The sequence below is a fragment of the Pleuronectes platessa genome, chromosome 7, assembly GCF_947347685.1.
Source record: "Pleuronectes platessa chromosome 7, fPlePla1.1, whole genome shotgun sequence".
NCBI classification, from domain to species: Eukaryota; Metazoa; Chordata; class Actinopteri; order Pleuronectiformes; family Pleuronectidae; genus Pleuronectes; species Pleuronectes platessa.
The window spans coordinates 1513521-1533056 of NC_070632.1; the positions used below are offsets into that span (position 1 = coordinate 1513521).

At 46.9% G+C, this 19536-nt stretch overlaps 2 protein-coding genes across 5 annotated transcripts in view; both read right to left on the reverse strand.

Annotated features, from left to right (window-relative positions):
- Positions 1 to 15770, reverse strand: part of LOC128444042 (NLR family CARD domain-containing protein 3) — an 86930-nt gene extending 71160 nt beyond the window's left edge. The window contains exons 1-11 of the mRNA XM_053426336.1: positions 15632 to 15770; positions 12604 to 12808; positions 12032 to 12183; positions 9509 to 9634; positions 9274 to 9427; positions 8497 to 8620; positions 8189 to 8292; positions 7999 to 8095; positions 7696 to 7845; positions 7424 to 7601; positions 7108 to 7153 (exon numbers count right to left, since the gene is read on the reverse strand). Of these exons, the coding sequence (XP_053282311.1) occupies positions 7108 to 7153; positions 7424 to 7601; positions 7696 to 7845; positions 7999 to 8095; positions 8189 to 8292; positions 8497 to 8620; positions 9274 to 9427; positions 9509 to 9634; positions 12032 to 12183; positions 12604 to 12808; positions 15632 to 15770 (1475 nt within the window). The remainder of the gene's footprint in view (positions 1 to 7107; positions 7154 to 7423; positions 7602 to 7695; positions 7846 to 7998; positions 8096 to 8188; positions 8293 to 8496; positions 8621 to 9273; positions 9428 to 9508; positions 9635 to 12031; positions 12184 to 12603; positions 12809 to 15631) is intronic.
- Positions 15771 to 16733: 963 nt separating this feature from the next.
- Positions 16734 to 18426, reverse strand: faap24 (FA core complex associated protein 24). Of its 4 annotated transcripts, none has more exons than XM_053427117.1 (4): positions 18379 to 18426; positions 17625 to 17767; positions 17335 to 17490; positions 16734 to 17216 (listed from the first exon to the last, which is right to left on the reverse strand). In XM_053427117.1, exons 2-4 carry the CDS (start codon positions 17745 to 17747, stop codon positions 16965 to 16967), a joined length of 531 nt encoding a protein of 176 aa, XP_053283092.1. In that variant the 5' UTR covers positions 17748 to 17767; positions 18379 to 18426; the 3' UTR covers positions 16734 to 16964. The 4 variants fall into 4 exon arrangements, with proteins under 4 accessions (XP_053283092.1, XP_053283088.1, XP_053283089.1 ...); XM_053427113.1 differs by having other exon boundaries at positions 18193 to 18420; XM_053427114.1 differs by lacking the exon at positions 18379 to 18426 and adding an exon at positions 18084 to 18334.
- Positions 18427 to 19536: the final 1110 nt, after the last annotated feature.

Consider the following 19536-nt stretch of genomic DNA (forward strand, 5'->3'; position numbering starts at 1 on the left):
ATGTTCTTTTAAAGAGCGCCTACTGGCATTTTAACACAGCTCTTTTAAACGACCAGGCTTTTAGAAATGCTTTTAAGTTGTTTTTCCCACAGAGAGAGCAGGTCTGCCTTCAGCAGCATTCAGCAGTTGTGGGACTTTGGGAAAAACGCAAACAAAACAACTTTGCCAGCAGTTCACTCGCAATGTCAAAAGAGATTTAACCCGGACAATGAGGGATCTGGAGAGACAGGTAGAAGAATTACAGTCTTTAGTAGCTTCTACAGGAAATCGAGGGCATTTAGATTCCCTCAAGACCAAACAGTCGGCTATAGCCAACCTGCTGGGGGTCTCAGCACAGGGGGCTCTGGTCAGATCCCGGTTTATGAACATCTCACAGATGGATGCCCCCTCCCAGTTCTTCTTTGGGTTGGAGCAGAAAAATGGACAAAGGAAGACCATTCACTGTTTACGAACGGGTAGCGGCTCTGAAGTCTCAGACTCGTCTGAGATCAGGAAGTGTGCTATCGGTTTCTATACAGACCTCTTTAAGAGTGAGTGGTCAAGTAATCCAGATGTGCACAGCAGTTTTCTGGATGGTCTCCCTCAGGTTAGCAGGAACAGCAACACGGAGCTAGCTGCAGACATTAAGAAGGAAGAGCTGCACAGAGCCACCATGAGCCTGCAGAGCGGCAAAGCTCCAGGGATAGACGGCCTTCCTGCTGATTTCTTTAAGTCCTTCTGGGACATCTTAGGACAGGATCTGCTCGAGGTAGTCAACTACAGTTTACAGAATGGAAGGCTACCTCTGAGCTGCAGGAGGGCCGTCATCACTCTGCTGCCGAAGAAGGGACACCTTCAAGAGTTAAAGAACTGGAGGCCGGTCTCTCTGTTGTGCACGGATTACAAAATCCTGTCCAAAGCTCTGGCCCTCAGACTGAGGGAGGTGATGGCGTCCGTCATCCACCCTGACCAGACTTACTGTGTACCCGGCAGGCTCATAAGTGACAATGTCACTTTGATTCCAGATGTTTTGGACCTCTCCAGTTCATTGGCAATAGAGACTGGTCTTATTTCCATAGACCAGGAAAAGGCTTTTGACCGGGTTGAACACCAGTACTTATGGCAGACTCTGGCTGCTTTTGGGTTCAACCCAGGTTTTATAGCCATGATCCGGGTTTTCTATACAGACATTGTTCTTAAAATAAATGGTGGGCTGAGTGCTCCTTTTAACATTAAGAGAGGGGTGAGGCAGGGCTGCTCTCTCTCTGGGATGTTGTACTCTCTGGCCATCGAGCCTCTGCTCCATAAGCTAAGGAAGGTTTTAAAAGGTATGTGATCTTATTATACTTGTGAACACATAAAAAGACATTGATCTTTTATCTGATACTGTAAATGACTTTGGTTTTATCTCTTCTGCAAAGGTGAACTGGGGGAAGAGCGAGGCTCTGATGGTTGGAGAGAAGCTGGGGGATCGGCTCAGGCTGCCTGGAGGTCTGGCCTGGAAGAGAGGAGGACTCCAATACCTCGGTGTCTTCCTGGGAGATGAGACCCACATCAGGAAAAATTGGAATTATGTCCTACAAAATGTCAAAGGCAGACTTAAAAAATGGAAGTGGCTGTTGCCCAAAATGTCATACAGAGGCCGGACATTAATAATAAACAACCTGGTCTCATCTACCCTGTGGCACCGGCTGGCCTGTGTCGATCCTCCACCTTCTCTCCTGGCAGAGGTACAACGGGTTTTAATAGATTTCTTTTGGGGCAGGATGCACTGGATCCCACAGAGTGTCCTTTTCCTTCCTACAGAGGAGGGGGGGCAGGGCCTGGTCCATCTGGCCAGCAGGGGCGCTGCCTTCCGCCTTCAGTTCTTACAGAGATTGCTGACCGGGCCAAGGGACGCTCTGTGGAGACCTCTGTCCCGGTGCATCCTGCAACATTTTAACAGCCTGGGTCTGGATTTTAGCCTGTTTTTAATGAATGATAACAAGATAGTCTCACCATCTCTTCCTGGTTTTTATAAGAGTGTTTTTAAAGTGTGGTACCTGTTAAAAAAAGAGCGAAGGCTACAGGGGGACTCCCTGCACTGGCTGCTGCAAGAGCCTGTACGGGACCATTCTAGATCCCCCCCGCTGGGCACAAGGCACCCTCTCCAGACTGCTGCAGGCTGCAGGGGTCTCTACGCTGGGTCAGGTGGTGGAGCTAGCCGATCCTGGATTAGAAGACCCCACAGGGCTGGCTAGCAAACTTGGCATCAGGTCAGAACGGACAATGGAGAGGCTGCTTGGCCACTGGAGGACAAGACTTGCAGATCAGGACATCTTGCTGCTAAACTCTTTTAAAGATGGGTCCATTTCCCCCAATGCTGAGGACCCTTTCCCCGCCACTTTCCTGGCACTGGATTTTAAGGACTGTTCTGGACCTCTGCTGCAGCCTGCTCGCCCGGTCTCCCTGGAGGGAGCTTCCGGGAAGACTTTATACTGACTTATGGTAAAAACACTGAACATTCAAAAACTGAACGGGCGGAGAGACACTCCTTGGAGGAGCTATTTTGCCGCAGAAGAAGAAACCGGACCTCAGTGGAGGTCGCTGTACAAACCTCCACTGAGCAGGAGACATGGAGACCTCCAGTGGAGGTTGCTCCACGGAATCATCGCGGTGAACGCTTTTTCATCAATAATTAAGAACTCGGTGGAAGATAAATGCCCATTTTGTAATGTAACAGAAACTCTCTTTCACTGTTTTAATGAGTGTCACCGTCTCTCTGATTTGTTTCTGTTTTTACCAGTTTTAAAGAGGTTTTTAACAAGCAGGGTTTTATTTATGGTTTTAAATACACTCGCAAACAAAAACACAAAAGCCAGCTTTTAAACTTTGTTTTAGGGCAGGCTAAGATGGCCGTGTATATAACCAGGAAGAGGAAGGTAGAGCAAGACGTCCACATTGAGTCGGTCCCTGTCTGTGTCAACATGATAAAATCCAGAATATTGGTTGATTTTATTTTTTATAAAGCAGCAGGTGACCTGGACTCTTTTAATGATCTGTGGTGTTTTCAAGATGTTTTATGTTCTGTGACAGATCGAGAACTTGTTTATGCTGATTATCTTGTGTGATTTTATTTATTTATTCATAGCTAAACGTGTATTTTAAAATAACTTATTAGGTGTTTCAATGTGTTGTGTCAACCAATAGTATCTAATAAAGTTGTTTTCAAAAATCTCTCTCTCTCTCTCTCTCTCTCTCTCTTGAGCATTTCCTGATCTACACTCAGACCGATCAACTACATTAAAGTTAATTAATACAAGCTTGTAAAAGTTCATGTGACCTTCAACCCCCGGCCACTAAGAGAAGAAACTCAACATGTAGAATCATGTTCACGTCATAAAGGCTGGAAATGAATTACAGAACTTTATAGACAGTAACACTGAGAGCACATCAGTCACAGCTTGAAGCAGCCTCTGTATCTCCACTCAGTTCTATGGCTTTGTGCCCAAATGAAGGTCAAACACAAGCTCTTCAACTTTATATTCACTTCAAAACTCACACAAAACCAGTATGAAGTTATACGTGTGTGTGTGTGTGTCTGTGTGTGTGTGTGTGTGTGTGTGTGTGTGTGTACCTTGATCTGCAGGTCGATGTTCCTCACACCTCAGCCAGTGAGTCCAGAGCTTTACTGGGATCCACAGTGAAGGCTCTGGACTGGTTGGTGACCACTGCTGTAACGTATGATTGTGAAAACACGTTGTGTTATTAAACACTTGATGAACAGATGAAGATAAAAAGTGAAGTTGTGAGTTAACTCTGTTAATTAGTCCTTTGAAGGCTCTTTGATCCAGACCTGCTGTTCACATCTGTCTCTGGGATCCGATCACATGACGTCTGTCACCAGGTGTGAAATGACAAACTTAGAGTCATGTGATCAGCAGACGGATGTTAACAGCAGGTGTGACAGTGAGACAGTGAAACTTTCAGAAAGTTGTGTTCACACTCACCTGCTCACTTTCCTTCCTTCTGCTCGTCCAGGTGAAAATGGAGTCTGACCGCTCCCTGTTCTCATGCTGCTCTTCCCTGTTGAACCAGTTCACTCTTGATTCCACCCAGTTCAAAGTCCAGTTCATACCCATGAAGATTAACTGGTTCACAGTTCATGTTTTATCGTGATGTTATGATGTGGATAACAAACTTAGGATCATGTATTTAGTTAATAATGGACGGTGTGGGACCATGAATCCAGATCTTCACTTTCACACTGAGTCCTGACTGGGAGCGTCTCCAACAGGAGTCAGTCTCATCTGTCAATCATCACGTCTACACTTGTTTTCATCAATAACTGATTCAAACCAAACTGATCAGAAACTTGAACAAACGACTGAAACATCTTTACAAACATTTATTTAACTTCTACTCAGATTTAGTTTCTTTTGTTTTTGTTTAGCCCGTGTCCCATCTGCTAACATGGAGGAGGTGGGGTGTATGACCTATCCTGCAGTCTGCCACCAGGGGGCGACTGGCCTCAGTCCTGGGAGTCCTCATGTCATCCATCTTTAATCACTTTTGATTTACACACAGTTCGAATGCTTCGTGGTTTTGAGACACAGATTTTATTCAACTGCTCAAATCAGAAGAACAAATTAACACCAGAGACGTTTTGTGCTGAAACAAGTGAGTTTGGATTTTAACTCTTTCACAATAAACCTGTTTTCCATTCAAACACAAACATCTGAGCAGGAACATCCACTGCTATGGTTTGAAACACGTCTCACACAAATCTGTTTTAACATATCCTCGTTTTTATTTATCAGATCAGTGTAAAAGTCTAAAATAATTATTGGACTAAGACGATGGCTCGTGTTCAGGCTCAGTTAGAAACAACATGTGTCATGTGACACGTCTGTTAAATCACAGGTCAGAGGTCAGAGAGATTCAGGACGTGGACGCTTCTCTCTCAGTCACATACTTTAATAACATTAGACTTTTATTTTGTAAAAACACGACCTGTGAGAAAGTGTCTAGGTGTGTTCACAGTCAGTAGATCAGATGAAGGTGAGGTGAACACACAGCTACTGGGTTAACGGTTAACACACTCCATCTCGGGCACACAGCGCCCCCTGGCTGTTTACTGACCAGAGCAACTTGTGTAGAAGACCAAAGTGCAAAATGCAAAACACACAACAAAAGGCACTCGCAACATATATTAAAGTCTAATATGGTGAATCAGTTAATAAACAATATTAAATATACATTTCCCCCAGTAAAGGCCTTTTCACACCAAGTCACTTTACACATATTGTTCCAGTAGCTTCATCCTGAGCCAGTTAAAACTGGACTGAGCCCCTGATGACATCATCCCCAGGAGTCACATGACACACAGGATCGGACACTTTAGATTCTGAGGACGGTTCATTCCTCCATAGGTTCAGATCCTTGTTCTGAATTATTGAACCAGGTTCTAGGAGATAAGACGATGAAAATACTTTTTAAATCAGCGATTGGACTCGTCGGGATTTTCTTCATTAAGATGAATCTGAAGTTTTTGAAGACGGGGGAGACAAAGTCAGATCATCACTACAGAACATGTCCGTTATTAAGGATTCATGTCTCTGCAGGATTTGGAAAAACTTCCATTTATCTTCAGCCGAATGTTCTGTTGTCAAGTTGTCACTGACACTGAGAAGGTAAATGATATCACTGCAGCTCTCAGATCCTTACACTGACTCCAGGTCTGTTAAAGACTTGAATTCAAAATACAGAATTAACTTTGCAAACTTTCCTTTTGGAGGAAAATCGTTATGAGTAATTTAAACTGCAGCAGAACTCAGGAGAAGTTCACAGCTTCATTTAAACATGATCAGACGCACTGAGGGCGAAACGTGATGGAACCACATCGGGACACTGTTCAGAGACACGTTGGGACACATTGGACACAAGTGTAAAGGAAGTTGTGCTGTTTATCCACACACAACAACTACGTGTGTGAAAACATTAATAATCACATGTGACTGCTTCAAACCAGCACTGTGTAAATGTTGTCTGGACTTTCTCTGTAGTTAGTGTTTGAAGAGCAGCAGCAGGTTGTCGGGTCCGACTCGTTCAAACAGGAACATGTGGGAACATCCAGGCGAGGGGCGGAGCCTGTAGAGCAGCAGGAGGCGGAGCCTGTAGAGCAGCAGGAGGCGGGACATGACGTATAAACTCTGCTGTGGAAAGATCAGTGTTGTTGTTTACAGCTCGTCCACACCGGAGTCGGCCCTCATCACCAGAAGATCTGGAACCTCCTCGTGTTTCCAAGTGGACGTCTTCGTCTTCTACGTGTCCTGCTCCTCTTCTTCATCCTGAGATGTTTGTGTTCTTCAGTTTCACGTCACGTGTTAGAAACCTCATCAACACGTCCACTCGCTCACTGGGAAGCTTCCACACATTGTCCTGCTGGTTCCTCACATGGACTCACTCTGACATGTTACACACATGTTACCAGGAGGCTGCAGGAGAAGATCCAGAACATGTCCAGAGACACTGACTCAGACGTGTCTGTTCCTCCAGAACATTTCAGGAACATATCAGTTTGAAAGCAGCTTTAAAATAATCAAACGTTTAGAAACATTATCCTGAAGAAGATCATTTCCCTCTGGTTCCTCAGTCAGAAACACAGAAGAGAAGATGTAGATCAAACTTATCACGGTTTAGAAACATGTGGATATTTTGTACCAGAGCTGATGCACACGTGTGTTTTCTGACTGTATTCAGATTCCTGACTCTGGATCTGTGTGGACTTGGTGTGAAAAGGTCTAAAGGCACAAAACACGTCGTCCAGTCGTGTTACACAAGAGGAACAAATTCCTCCAAAATGGGAATTAAAGTCATTTTCACAGTGTCGCTCTGTCGACATTAGATTTTTGTGTTTGTCGACTTAGTAAAAAAAGAGGAAAAGAAATAAAAAGTGCAGGCGGCCCGAGCACAAATAAAGAGTCTCAGAAGGTGAAAGGTCAAACCGGCAGATCCCAGAGCAGGAGCCGGTGTCTGGACTGGAAACATCTTCATGTATTCAGAAAAGAGTTTTAAGACAAACTGCTCCTGCGTGACGAGCGGTCAGTCCATTCTGAGGGGTCGGCGTTCTCGATGGGGTCGATCTGAGGAAAGACCACGAAGCACAACCTCTGGCCCACGTAGGTCGCCCTCTCTGCAGGAAGAGACAAGTCTCAAGTTACTGATCAGACACGTGAGGGACACTGAGAGAATCCAAACTGAGACTGGACCGGTCCTTAAAGAAACTGAATTCACTTCATGAAACCATTTATTTAAGGTCTTCTTTGATTTTCTTTGTTTGGTTCAAGTCCCATCAGCTAACATGGAGGAGGGGGGGTTAAGCACCAACACTTTAGCCAGATGTTTTGTAACTTCTGTGGGTTTTTCACAAACCTTTAAATGAACGAGTGTTTGAGAAACTCACCGATGAAGTTGTAGATACACTTTGGTTTTTCTCTCCAGTGAACACCCAGGAAGTAGACGGGGACGCCGGTGAGCATGATGACGAGGCCGACGCCACAAACCACCGGCTCCGAGTAGAGACTGAATCCCAGCAGCAGGGCCCAGAACATCAGGTAACACACAGGAACCAGCAGGTTCACCTGGAGACAACACACACACAGACACACACAGATATTCATTCACCGGTGGCCAGGCGCAGTGGGCGATGTGTCACCTCTCACAGTAGCTCTGCACCTTGATTGGTCGGTAGAGGTTGGGCTTCTTCCAGCGGTAGTACAGCAGGCCTGCGATGGTGACGCCGTACGACAGGTAGTTGATGAAGGACACGTAGTTGATGAGGTTGTGTGTTTCTCCGATGCAGAGAATAACGATGGTGGCAGTGCACTGCAAACACAGTCCACACAGACGTCAGGCACCTCGGTCCTAAATTCATCCACGTGTTTCGAAACGACTTTTACACGAACGAGAGAGAAAACAGGCGACAAAGGAACAAACTGCACAAAGACACAGGGAGCAGGGGGCGGAGCCTGTACGTACACAGCACAGCAGGGCGGGGATGGGCGTGCAGTACTTATAGTGGATCATGGCCAGCAGGCTCGGCAGGTGACCCTCTCTGGCTCCGGAGAAACACAACCTGTGGACAGAAACATCCACCGAACCGTCAGCGGCCACACCGGAGCAGAAACAACAGGGCGGGGCAGGGGGCGGGGCAGGAGGCGGGGCTAACCTGGAGGAGGTGAACAGGTAACCGTTGATTCCTCCGAAGGTGGACAGGGCCACGGAGATGGGCATGATGACGGAGAACATCCCCAGAAGCTTCTCCCCGAACGTCTGAACGGAGAAACAACACAGAGAATTACAAGAAGAAACATTAAACATCTAATGAGATGTTCTCATTTGGTTCGTGTCCCGTCTGCTAACATGGAGGGGGCAGGGTGAGTGTGCGATACTGCAGCCAGACACCAGGGGGCCTGACACATTCTTGAAAACAGGATGAAGCATGAGACCGACTCGTGGCTCCGCCTCTTTACTCACTACAGCCACGGCATTGGACGACAGCAGCTCCTCGGGCGACATGGAGGAGAAGTAGGCGATGTTGGTGAGCGTGTACACAAAGGTCACCAATGGAATGGAAATGTAGATGGCACGAGGTAGATTCCTGAACCAAGGACCACACAAACACACACACAAACACACACACACACACAGACACACACACCATGCACAGATGACACGGAGAAAAAAAATCAATCATCATGCATGAGAAAACACAAGAAATGAAGACGAGGGAAACTTTACATTTAATGTCCAAATCTAATATTTACAACAAACTCAGAATTCACTGTGTTTGAGTGTGTGTGTTTATGTGTGTGTGTGTGTTTGTGTGTGTGTGTGTGTGTGTGTGTGTGTTTTGAAAGTCAAGCTAGAATGTTTTCAGTCACAATCGAATCAATTACAGCAGCAGATGAAGGTTCTTCTCATCCGTCAGGTCTCAGATCAGTTAACGCTCTATGAATCACACAGAGTTTCCAACTGGGGCAGATCAGACAATCTGCTCCACCTCCAGTTTAGAAATGTTTCTGGTTATGTAAAGTGAAGAGGGAACTGCGATGAAGATGAGAATGAGCATCTGATCGTGCATCCAGTGGTTTGTTTTGATATCATGATTCACAAACCCACAGTAAATCACTCAAAAGAGAACTGACCCTGAACCAGCTGAAGACAGAATGTTCAACACAGACAGAGCAGCATCACGATGGAGGCTGAGCCCAGGAAGCAGGTGAGAAACACAGCGGAGCATCAGTACTTTACCGTCTGGGTTCAACCACCTCCTCGGTGACGTAGTTGAGGAAGTTCCAGCCGCTGAAGGCGAAGGAGGCCTGAAGGAAGGCCAGAGCGATCTGCCCGACCGTCGGCGTCCGCTCCATGGAGAAGGCCACGGAAGGTGCCAGAGCCTCGTAGTTCCCTGGAGCACGAAGCACAGGTTGGTGTTCTGAACTCTAGGACCCGGTGAAGAGTCACCTGTTCACCGCCGGCTGTGAGTTACCTTTGAAGATCTGGACCAGGCCGACCACGATGATGAGGCCCAGAGCCATGAGCTTCCCCACGGTGAAGACGTCCTGGATCCTGGTGGCCAGCCGCACACTGGAGCAGTTCACCCAGGTCAGCAGCACTGACACACATTCAATATCAAGGATTCAATTATTATTATGAGGGACAATTTAACCAGGTTCCTCCCAGTGGGATTAAAAATGTCTTTGACAAGGGAAACCAGTCCGAGAGTGAAATGTGTGTTTGTGTGTGGATCATGATCAGTGTTGATGATGTGGTAACAAACAAATCAACGAGAAGAGAAACGATGTGTTTGATTCAGAGTGAAACTGCAGCGACTCCGAGGACGTCAGCTGATCTGTATCCAATCATGTAATAACACGTTAATAACATGTGTTAATACAACATGTTAATACAACATGTTAATAACACGTTAATACCACATATTAGTATCACATGTTAATACAACATGTTAATACAAAATGTCAATACTACATGTAAATAAAACATTTTAAAACTACATGTTAGTACCACATGTTAGTACCACATGTTAATAACATATGTTAATACAACATGTTAATACAACATGTTAGGAACACATGTTTATACAACACGTTAATAATACAGGTTAATACAACATGTTAATACAACATGTTAGTACCACATGTTAATAAAACATTTTAAAACTACATGTTAGTACCACATGTTAGTACCACATGTTAATAAAACATTTTAAAACTACATGTTAGTACCACATGTTAATAAAACATTTTAAAACTACATGTTAGTACCACATGTTAGTACCACATGTTAATAACATATGTTAATACAACATGTTAATACAACATGTTAGGAACACATGTTTATACAACACGTTGATAATACAGGTTAATACAACATGTTAATACAACATGTTAGTACCACATGTTAATAAAACATTTTAAAACTACATGTTAGTACCACATGTGGTACTAACATGTTAGTACCACATGTTAGTACCACATTATCTCAGAGCCTCATCAGATTCACAGTGAAGCTGCTGATGCTGGGAGCTCCTCTGGGAGCTCCTCTGTGAGCTCCTCTGTGAGCTCCTCTGTGAGTTGCTCTGTGAGGTGAAAGCTCCTCACACATTCAGCAGTTGGTGAATCATGTACAGACTGCAGAGCAGGAGGAGTCAGAAGGAGGAGACCTGAGGTTTTCTGAGCTGACGTCCCTTTGGTCATGTGGACATGTCCCTCTCCCTCGTTGCTCGATGCCCGAGCACCTGCCCCCCCCCCCCCCCTCTCTGTAGCGTGAGTGACGTGTGACTCTTCTTCTCTGACGCCATCGTTCACACTTGTTTTCAGAGCTGGATGTTAAAACGTGAGCTGAGCCCGGCCTCCTCAGGAAAGCAGGGGGGGGGGGGGGGGGGGGGGGGGGGCCTTCGCAACGGAAGTGTTTTGTGTTGTGCGGCTGACAGTTGGTCTTTGTGCCGGAGAGGGAGGCCACCATGAGAGCGAGCCGGGCAAAGCCGGTGACAATGATGGACGAGGTGAAACAATCATTCCCTCCCTCGCTCGCCCTTTCCCACATTCCTGCCTCCCATGGCAACCGGCTGCTGCCAGTGCCCCCCCCCCCCCCTCTGTCCCCCCACCCCTCCATCCCCCCACCCCCCTCCCCTGGCCAACACAAACGGAGGGAAACTGATGCAGACTCAATTAAAGGAGAATTCCACCAGTTTATAAAAATCATGGTGAACGTTCCTCAGCCTCTGAGTGGTTAAATTCACCTGATGTCACCGTGATGTCATCGTAATGTCACCATGATGTCATCGTAATGTCACCATGATGTCATCAGGGTGACCTCAGAGCGGAGGCAGGTGTGGAGGTGTGGTGCATGATGGGACATGTAAGAGAACTTGCTGCTACATGTGAAACTATTCTTCTTTTCTATTATTTCATAATTGGATTTTCTGTTTTAGATTCTAAGTGATTTTGTATTAATTTGCTTCTCGTCTCTGATGTTTTGTTTTTTAATGGTCCTCTTTGTTTTGAAAGGTTTTAAATAAATAACGTTTTTATTATATATCTATGTGGGAAGTAATTTTCCCGTTTGGTGGGTTTATCATTTTCAGAATATTCAATTTTCCAATGACTGCTCCGGCTCTGGCTCTGGCTCCTGCTCCTGCTCCTGCTCCTCCTCCTCCTCCTCCTCCTCCTCCTCCTTCTCCTCCTCCTGCAGCCGTTATGTGACCACTTCTCAAACAGGTCAATGTCTCTGTCGAGGAGACGTTCATGAAGGATTAAAACCCTCTGCAGCCTTCTGCTCTGCCACAGCTGGAGCTGAGACCGTCTCTCAACATGTGAACTGACCAGACACCAGGACACAGACGTGGACACAGACACCAGGACACAGACACCAGGACACAGACACCAGGACACAGACACCAGGACACAGACACCAAGACACAGACACCAGGACACAGACACCAGGACACAGACGTGAACTTGAGGACCAGATCTATAGAGGAGTCACTCACGGAGACAGGTGGCCGACAGCATCCTCGTGGCCATGTATGGAGGAACACACTCTGGGAAGACGGGCTGCAGGACGTAGCTGGAGAAGGTGAGGGCGATGACGGCCAGCGTGGTCGGGTACATGATGATGACGGCGCTCCACAGCAGGAGGAACCTGGACGAGGCAACAGGACGTTAACTGATTCAGTGTCACACTTAAACAGATAAAGATCTGAAGTGGAGTGGTAAGTCGCTCCACATCTGGCCATGAGCCTTGTCTCAGCAGCTCCAGGAGCAGCTGGTGGCTGATCTCAGCTCAGTTACTTGACATGGAGACGTTCAGCTGAATCAGGCCGTGGCAGGAAGAACAGATAGTTACTGATATGTGTTGTAGAGGAAAAGTGAAAAGTACCTGAAATTAAATCTACTAAAAACCCCAAACAAATGTATAAGAACAGTAAAGTAAATGTACTTGACTCTTCTGCCCCAACGCCAGCTGTGATTGGCTGCACCCCCCCCCCCCCCCAGCAGCCATTAGAAAGGATGCATTGGTGAAGCTAATGAATGAAAGATTTAAAAAAGAAAACCTTCTCACCCCATCAGACCACCGAATATCTCCGTGACGTAGGAGTAGTCGCCTCCAGACTTGGGGATGGTGACGCCCAGTTCTGCGTAGCACAGCGATCCCAGTGCGGCGATGCCTCCTCCCAGTAACCACACCACCAGCGCCACGCCCACCGAGCCCGAGTGCTCCAGGACGCCCTTCGGAGAGATGAAGATCCCCGAGCCGATGATGTTCCCTGAGCAGAGAAGACACAGAAGATCCACAGGAAGTTCATGTGAACGTTCCACCTGCACGTGTGTTGGATGAAAGTCCAGGACGACAGTTACACAACAGTTACACAATAATTACACAACTGATCAATCTGCAGAAGTAAGTGAGATTCATATTAATCCACTGTATTAGCTCTTGACATGCTGACTTGCTCAGGACTTGTTACACTTCAGATCTGAGACTGACTTGTGACACATGTTCAGTGAAGCTGCTGTGACGGATGAAAACCACGAACATGTTTCAATCATTATAATTCTGAGTGTGCAGCTGTAAAGCAGGACACTCATGTGAACAGAGCCGGGCCAACATGCTCTTCACATGGGACTTTGGTTTCACACGCCACATGTCACCCAGAACATGACTCACCCCCAGAACCACCAATGACCCGTGTGGGACTCCTGAGCAGCTCCAGTCCCACAAGCCCGACTGCTCCCCTCCGAGTTTATACCGAGGGCGTTAAAGACAAAGAGCTGCACAGCAGAGTGAGTTAGAGAAGGAGGTAGAGGCCATCACTCAGGCCGGGACAATCCCTCCTGCCCGGAGCCTCAGTATGCAGTGTGGAGTACCAGCAGAGCCACACATTCAGACCACAGCGCTACCAGTAGCACGGCAGGAGGCAGCCAAGTGGCACAGACAGCCGTTACATAACCAGACATAAATTAGCCAGGCTGCAGAGGTGGGAGGTGACCGACTCACCTCCTGCACGTCCGTCTGCTCCTCCAGGAGAGTGACAGAAGGAGCAGTGGAGCTCCAGAGGAAAGCATGCACTGGTTTTTACTTTAATCCAGTAACCAGGGGTGTGCCAAGGGGCTTTGGGGGCTTTGGGGGCCCAGGGCCAAAAGGGACCTGGGGGGCCCGATCATCGAACCAGAGCGAACATCCGCCAAAGAAACACGGGAAACTGAAATCACTCCAACTTCACCACAAGTTACACTACGTAGACTTTGTTGGAAAGTTAGTGTCACAGAGTTTCTGACGTAGAGTGGTGGATGGCTCTGAGTTTAAAGAGACCCCCCCCCCACCACCACACACACAAGCACACACACGCACACACACACACACGTCGAGGAGGTGAAGAGTGAATGGTCATTTTTCTGTGAACTGTCCCTTTAAGGAGGTTCTCACAAATTGTGTTGTTGCTGTGGACAAACATAATTCTCTGGGGGCCCCTCTCAGCTCGGGGTCCCCGTCAGTTGTCACCCTGTTGCAGCGGCCCTGCCAGAGACACATGACTTCTGTCAGTGCTCGGCCTCTTCTCTCGTTTCTCCTCTTTTCTCCTCTTTTCTCCTTGTTCCTCCTCCTCCTGCTCTCGAGGGTTTCCAGTAGGAGCCGGCAGCATGGAGGCTGGTGACCTGGTTAAACCCAGAAGGTCCAGGATCCGTCCACTGCCAAAAACAAGCCGGCTCATTGGCTGCACTGACACTTTCAGGTCTGTCGTCACACCAGCGCCATCATGAGGCTGTTTCACTCATTACACATAAAGAAATACAGAGAAACAGATTCATGAATCGGACTCGGTCAATGAAGGTTCAGTGAAACATCTGGTTTCCTCTTCCTCTCAGAATCACACTGAGGTAAAGATCAGCTCTCCGACACCAACGTCTTCTTCACCAGGATCCATCGATGTTCTGACCCTCGTCTGTGGTCACGTGACCCTCGTCTGTGGTCACGTGACCAAACCTTGAGATTCAGGCTTTCAAGATAAATATAGAAAAACGTGAACAAGCTTGAGTTGATCAAATAATCAGTTTTATATAAAAGGAAGTTAAAACGACATGTCTCCTCTGAACTGTGTCACTGAGCGTGGAGGTTCGATTCCTGTGGTCGGCGGGCGTGTCAGACGTGTCGTCCAATCAGCAGTGACGTGTATATGAACCCGCCATATTGAAAAGACAGTGACACAGAGGATTGTGAAGTTCTCTACGAGTATTACTGTAACTATTAATAAATTATATCACAGTTATTTGGTCTGAACGTATTTTGAGTGTTTTTGTTTGTGTTGATTTCTTCTGTTTCTGAAAGTTTCCAGACAAACTCACGTGATTTAGATTTTCTCTGTTTTTCCACATGTCAGAGACAGAGACGGGACATTAGGTGTCTTTTGAGACATGTGAGACACAGAAGGAGCAGGAGGAGCAGAAGGAGCTGTTCAGTGTCTACTGGACCTTCTGGAGAGATGAACACAGCTCACATGTCTTAAATACAAGGTCTCATCTAATTACTGTAATATTATATATCACAGCTGTGGCTCAGGGAGGAGAGCGGGTGGTCCTCTCCCCAGATCCACAGTTTGATGCTCTCACAGATGCACTGTGTGAATGTGAAGCTGCTGTAAGGAGCCTTGAAGCTGTAGAAGGTCAATCTGTGAAGGTGGAGAACCTCCACCCGTCGCTTGAGCTCTAATCGCATCAATACAAAGATAAAGTTGGATCCTCGTTCAGCTCTGGAGCTCAAACTGGTTCCTGCTGAGCAGCTTCAGCTTCATGTGGAAACCAGTGGTTCAGTGAGGAGCAGAGCAGCAGCTCCTCCATGCTGATGATATTAATATTAATAAGAGCAGAGTGCTGCAGCCCTGCTCCTCCCTCCGGCCTCCTGCTGCATCCTGCTCCTGTTGGCTGATCTGAGGACTGGGTTCTGCTCCAGGAGACAATGTTCTTCTGCCTGAGCTGCAGCTCCTGGACCTGCTCGCACCCTCAGCCCAACGCGGACCGAACTGGATTCTGACACTTGTTGCAGGTTCCTGCAGGAAAACCAGTGTCCCACTGGGACCAGTGGGTTTCAGCCTCACCTATGATGATGGTGCAGGCGCTGAGGAGCCCGATCTCCTTCTTCAGAGTCACTCGCTCCGGGATCTCCTCCTTCTTCTGGGCTCCGTGCGTCCCGGAGGCGCGCGGCCGTGCGCACCCGCCGCTGCTGTGTCCATCCATGTCCGCCTGCCCGGGTCCGCTCGGTCCAGTCCACAGTGTGCGAGTCCTCCGGGTCCCAGGACGCTCCTGTCCTCTGCGCTGCGCATTCAGCCGCTGTGAAAGGGGCTGCGCATGCGCAGCACGCTGCGGCTGCTCAGCGCAGAATGTTAAACAGAGAGGAGCCGGCGGTGCGTTCAGGGACACCAGGAGCAGGAGGAGGGGGAGGGGGGGGGGGGGGGGGGGGGGTAGAGGGAGGAGGAGGGGGGAGGAGGAGGAGGATGAGAGGGAGGAGAAGGAGAGGGAGGGAGAGGGAGGAGAGGGAGGAAGAGGAGGAGAGGAAAGTCTGCCTCTTTCAATAGATTCAACTTTCATCTGTCAGATTCCATTTTATCGAGACTTTAATATTTTATAGAGAAACAATTCGACCTGTTGAAGTGAGCAGAGAAATGTGGATTCATGATCCTGATGAAAAGCCTCAGGCGTGTTTAGAAGACTGATATTTATATGAGTGAGTGTGATGAGTGGTAAAGATGATATATTGATGGATATCGATGAGTGTGTGTAATTTGTGTGTAAATAAAAATCTGGATCTGGTGACGGACGTGTTTTATTGACCTGGACACTTCGGTCTTTATCTTTACAAACAAATCTCAGATAAGTTTATTCACAGGATTCACAGAACTGAAAACAATGATCTATGACGGTTGTGAAAAGAACTTAGCAAATTCAAAGTATAAATTTACATCTTGAAGATCTGTGGGAAACTGTTCTCTGCTGATTTGTGCAGATTCTCTTCTTAACATCGACGTCCACAGAAAAACATCCAAGAAGAATCGTTCAGAACCCGTCGAGCTCTGAACTCACGGATCGATCAGTGAATCAGCTCCAAGTCGATCTGAGGCTTCGTGGCTTCAGGTTCAAGACTCATCACCGGAAACAAAACATGGAAGGATATTTCAAAAGGAAGAATTAAAAACGACCAACTGATGCAAAAATAACCAATTTTTATTTAGTGTGGATACAAAAGTGTGAACGCAAAAAACAAGTGAAAACTGTTCATCTGATCAAAACCCGACGTGTTTATCTTTCCATTGCACTCGGACCTGTGAATAAACGTGTTCAGTTTGCACAGGAAGGAGTAAAGTCTCTCTCAGGAACCCAGAAGGTGACTTCACCTCCTGGTGGGACTCAGACCCGCGGGCCTGAGGACCGGCCTCAGCTTCCAGCTGCACTGGGGCTGTGGAAGAAGCTGTGGACCAGCTGAGCGGCGGCCGGGCCCACGACGGGCTCCAGCTCGGCCGGGCCGGCGTTGCAGAGCTGCTGGAGGCTGGAGAAGTGCTGCAGCAGCGCCAGAGCTTTGACCCGCCCGACCCCGGGGACCCGCTGGACCACGGCCAGGACCGCCGGGTCCAACGGCCGGGCCGACCGGGACCTCCTGAAGGGGTTGTCCCTGCCCCCCCCGAGCACCTGGACGGGATCGGAGCAGGAGGGGAAATCAGGAAAGGTGAGAAAAATACCAGTTATTGTTATTTCAGTATTTTCAGTTTCTTAAATAATAAATCGAATTGATAAGTTCGTGACTCACGATCTGAGCGATGAGCTGCGAGGCCTCGGCCTGCCCGCTGACCGGCAGCAAGGTCAGGCCGAGGTCAAACACCACGAACCTCTGCACAGCCGAGAAGTACTGCTCGCTCAGCCGGGTGTTCTCCACCAGAACCAGCTCCTGCAGACGGCTGCTGGCCTGCACACAGGGAGGAGGAGTCAGGGAGGAGGAGGAGGGGTCAGGGAGGAGGAGGAGGGGTCAGGGAGGAGGAGGAGGGGTCAGGGAGAACCTCCACCAACCCGCTCCATGTCGCTCCTCCTCCTCAGACTCACGTTTCGGTACCGGACCAGTTTCCTCTTGTAGCTGCTTCCAGCCACCACGTCGCCCTCGGACACGTAGAGGATGCAGCTCCTGTTGGGAAGATGGAAGTCTGCCACGCCAAGCTCCGCCTCCATCAGGACCGTCACGCCTCCACCTGTCAATCACAGTCAAACTGCTCCTGGTCTGTAGAACGTGATCGAATCCCCAAACTCACACCTTTAAAGATGGTTGTTTGTCAAAAGTGAAGAATATTAAGATTTCAATTTAACATCACAAGAAACTAAGAAAACCAGAAAACACTCACATCAGACAAACAGGAACTTACTGATTTATTATCGACTAATTAACTTATTAATAAAAGTATTTTGGTAGAAACGACCCAAACGCTTGTGTCTACGTGACGTAAAGAGCTGGTTCGAACCACCAGGCGGCGCTGTGAGCCAGGAGCAAAGGTTCGAACTGTTTCAAACCTCATCTCAGGTGAGACTCTGAGACACCACCGGAAGTGAGACCTTCAGTCACAGAGCTGCAGCTTCCGGGTCGAACAGAACCGGGACGTTAACAGAATAAGAGCTTCACCCTTCAGGCTCTGGACCAGAGCCGAGCTCCTCCACTTGTCGCTGGCGAGGATGTGACCGAGAGGGGGGGGCGCGGTCAGGAACCCAGCAGCAGCCTCCATGTTCCCTAAACTGGGATCTGATGTGGAACTGGGAATTAAACTTTCATCCAACTTTCAGGAAACTGAACAAAACTATTTCAACTCACTGACGCTTTGCCTCCAAGACTTCCGGGTCTCTTCCTCGTGTCTTTGGCTGGTTCATATCAGGGAGACGTGACACCAAGTCGCCACCTGGTGGACAACGAGGAAAACTGCATCCTGCAAATGAATTAACTGACCTGTAATATTTATTTCGATTATTTGTATTGACCTGTATCATATAATGTAGTTATAATTGTATATATATATATATATATATATATATATATATACATATAATTTTCATCATCAATGGATTGAAAAATATTAATTAATAATACATATACAGTAACTGATCCTCTTTATATACAGTAACTGATCCTCTTTATATATAGTAACTGATCCTCTTTATATACAGTCACTGATTCTCTCTATATACAGTCACTGATTATCTTTATATACAGTCACTGATCATCTTTATATACAGTCACTGATCCTCTTTATATACAGTCACTGATCCTCTTTATATACAGTCACTGATCATCTTTATATAAAGTCACTGATCCTCTTTATATACAGTCACTGATCCTCTTTATATACAGTCACTGATCCTCTTTATATACAGTCACTGATCATCTGTATATACAGTCACTGATCCTCTTTATATAAAGTCACTGATCCTCTTTATATACAGTCACTGATCATCTGTATATACAGTCACTGATCCTCTTTATATACAGTCACTGATCATCTTTATATATAGTCACTGATCATCTTTATATACAGTCACTGATCATCTTTATATACAGTCACTGATCCTCTTTATATACAGTCACTGATCATCTTTATATAAAGTCACTGATCCTCTTTATATACAGTCACTGATCCTCTTTATATACAGTCACTGATCCTCTTTATATACAGTCACTGATCATCTGTATATACAGTCACTGATCCTCTTTATATACAGTCACTGATCCTCTTTATATACAGTCACTGATCATCTTTATATACAGTCACTGATCCTCTTTATATAAAGTCACTGATCCTCTTTATATACAGTCACTGATCATCTGTATATACAGTCACTGATCCTCTTTATATACAGTCACTGATCCTCTTTATATACAGTCACTGATCCTCTTTATATAAAGTCACTGATCCTCTTTATATACAGTCACTGATCATCTTTATATACAGTCACTGATGTCTATATATATATATTT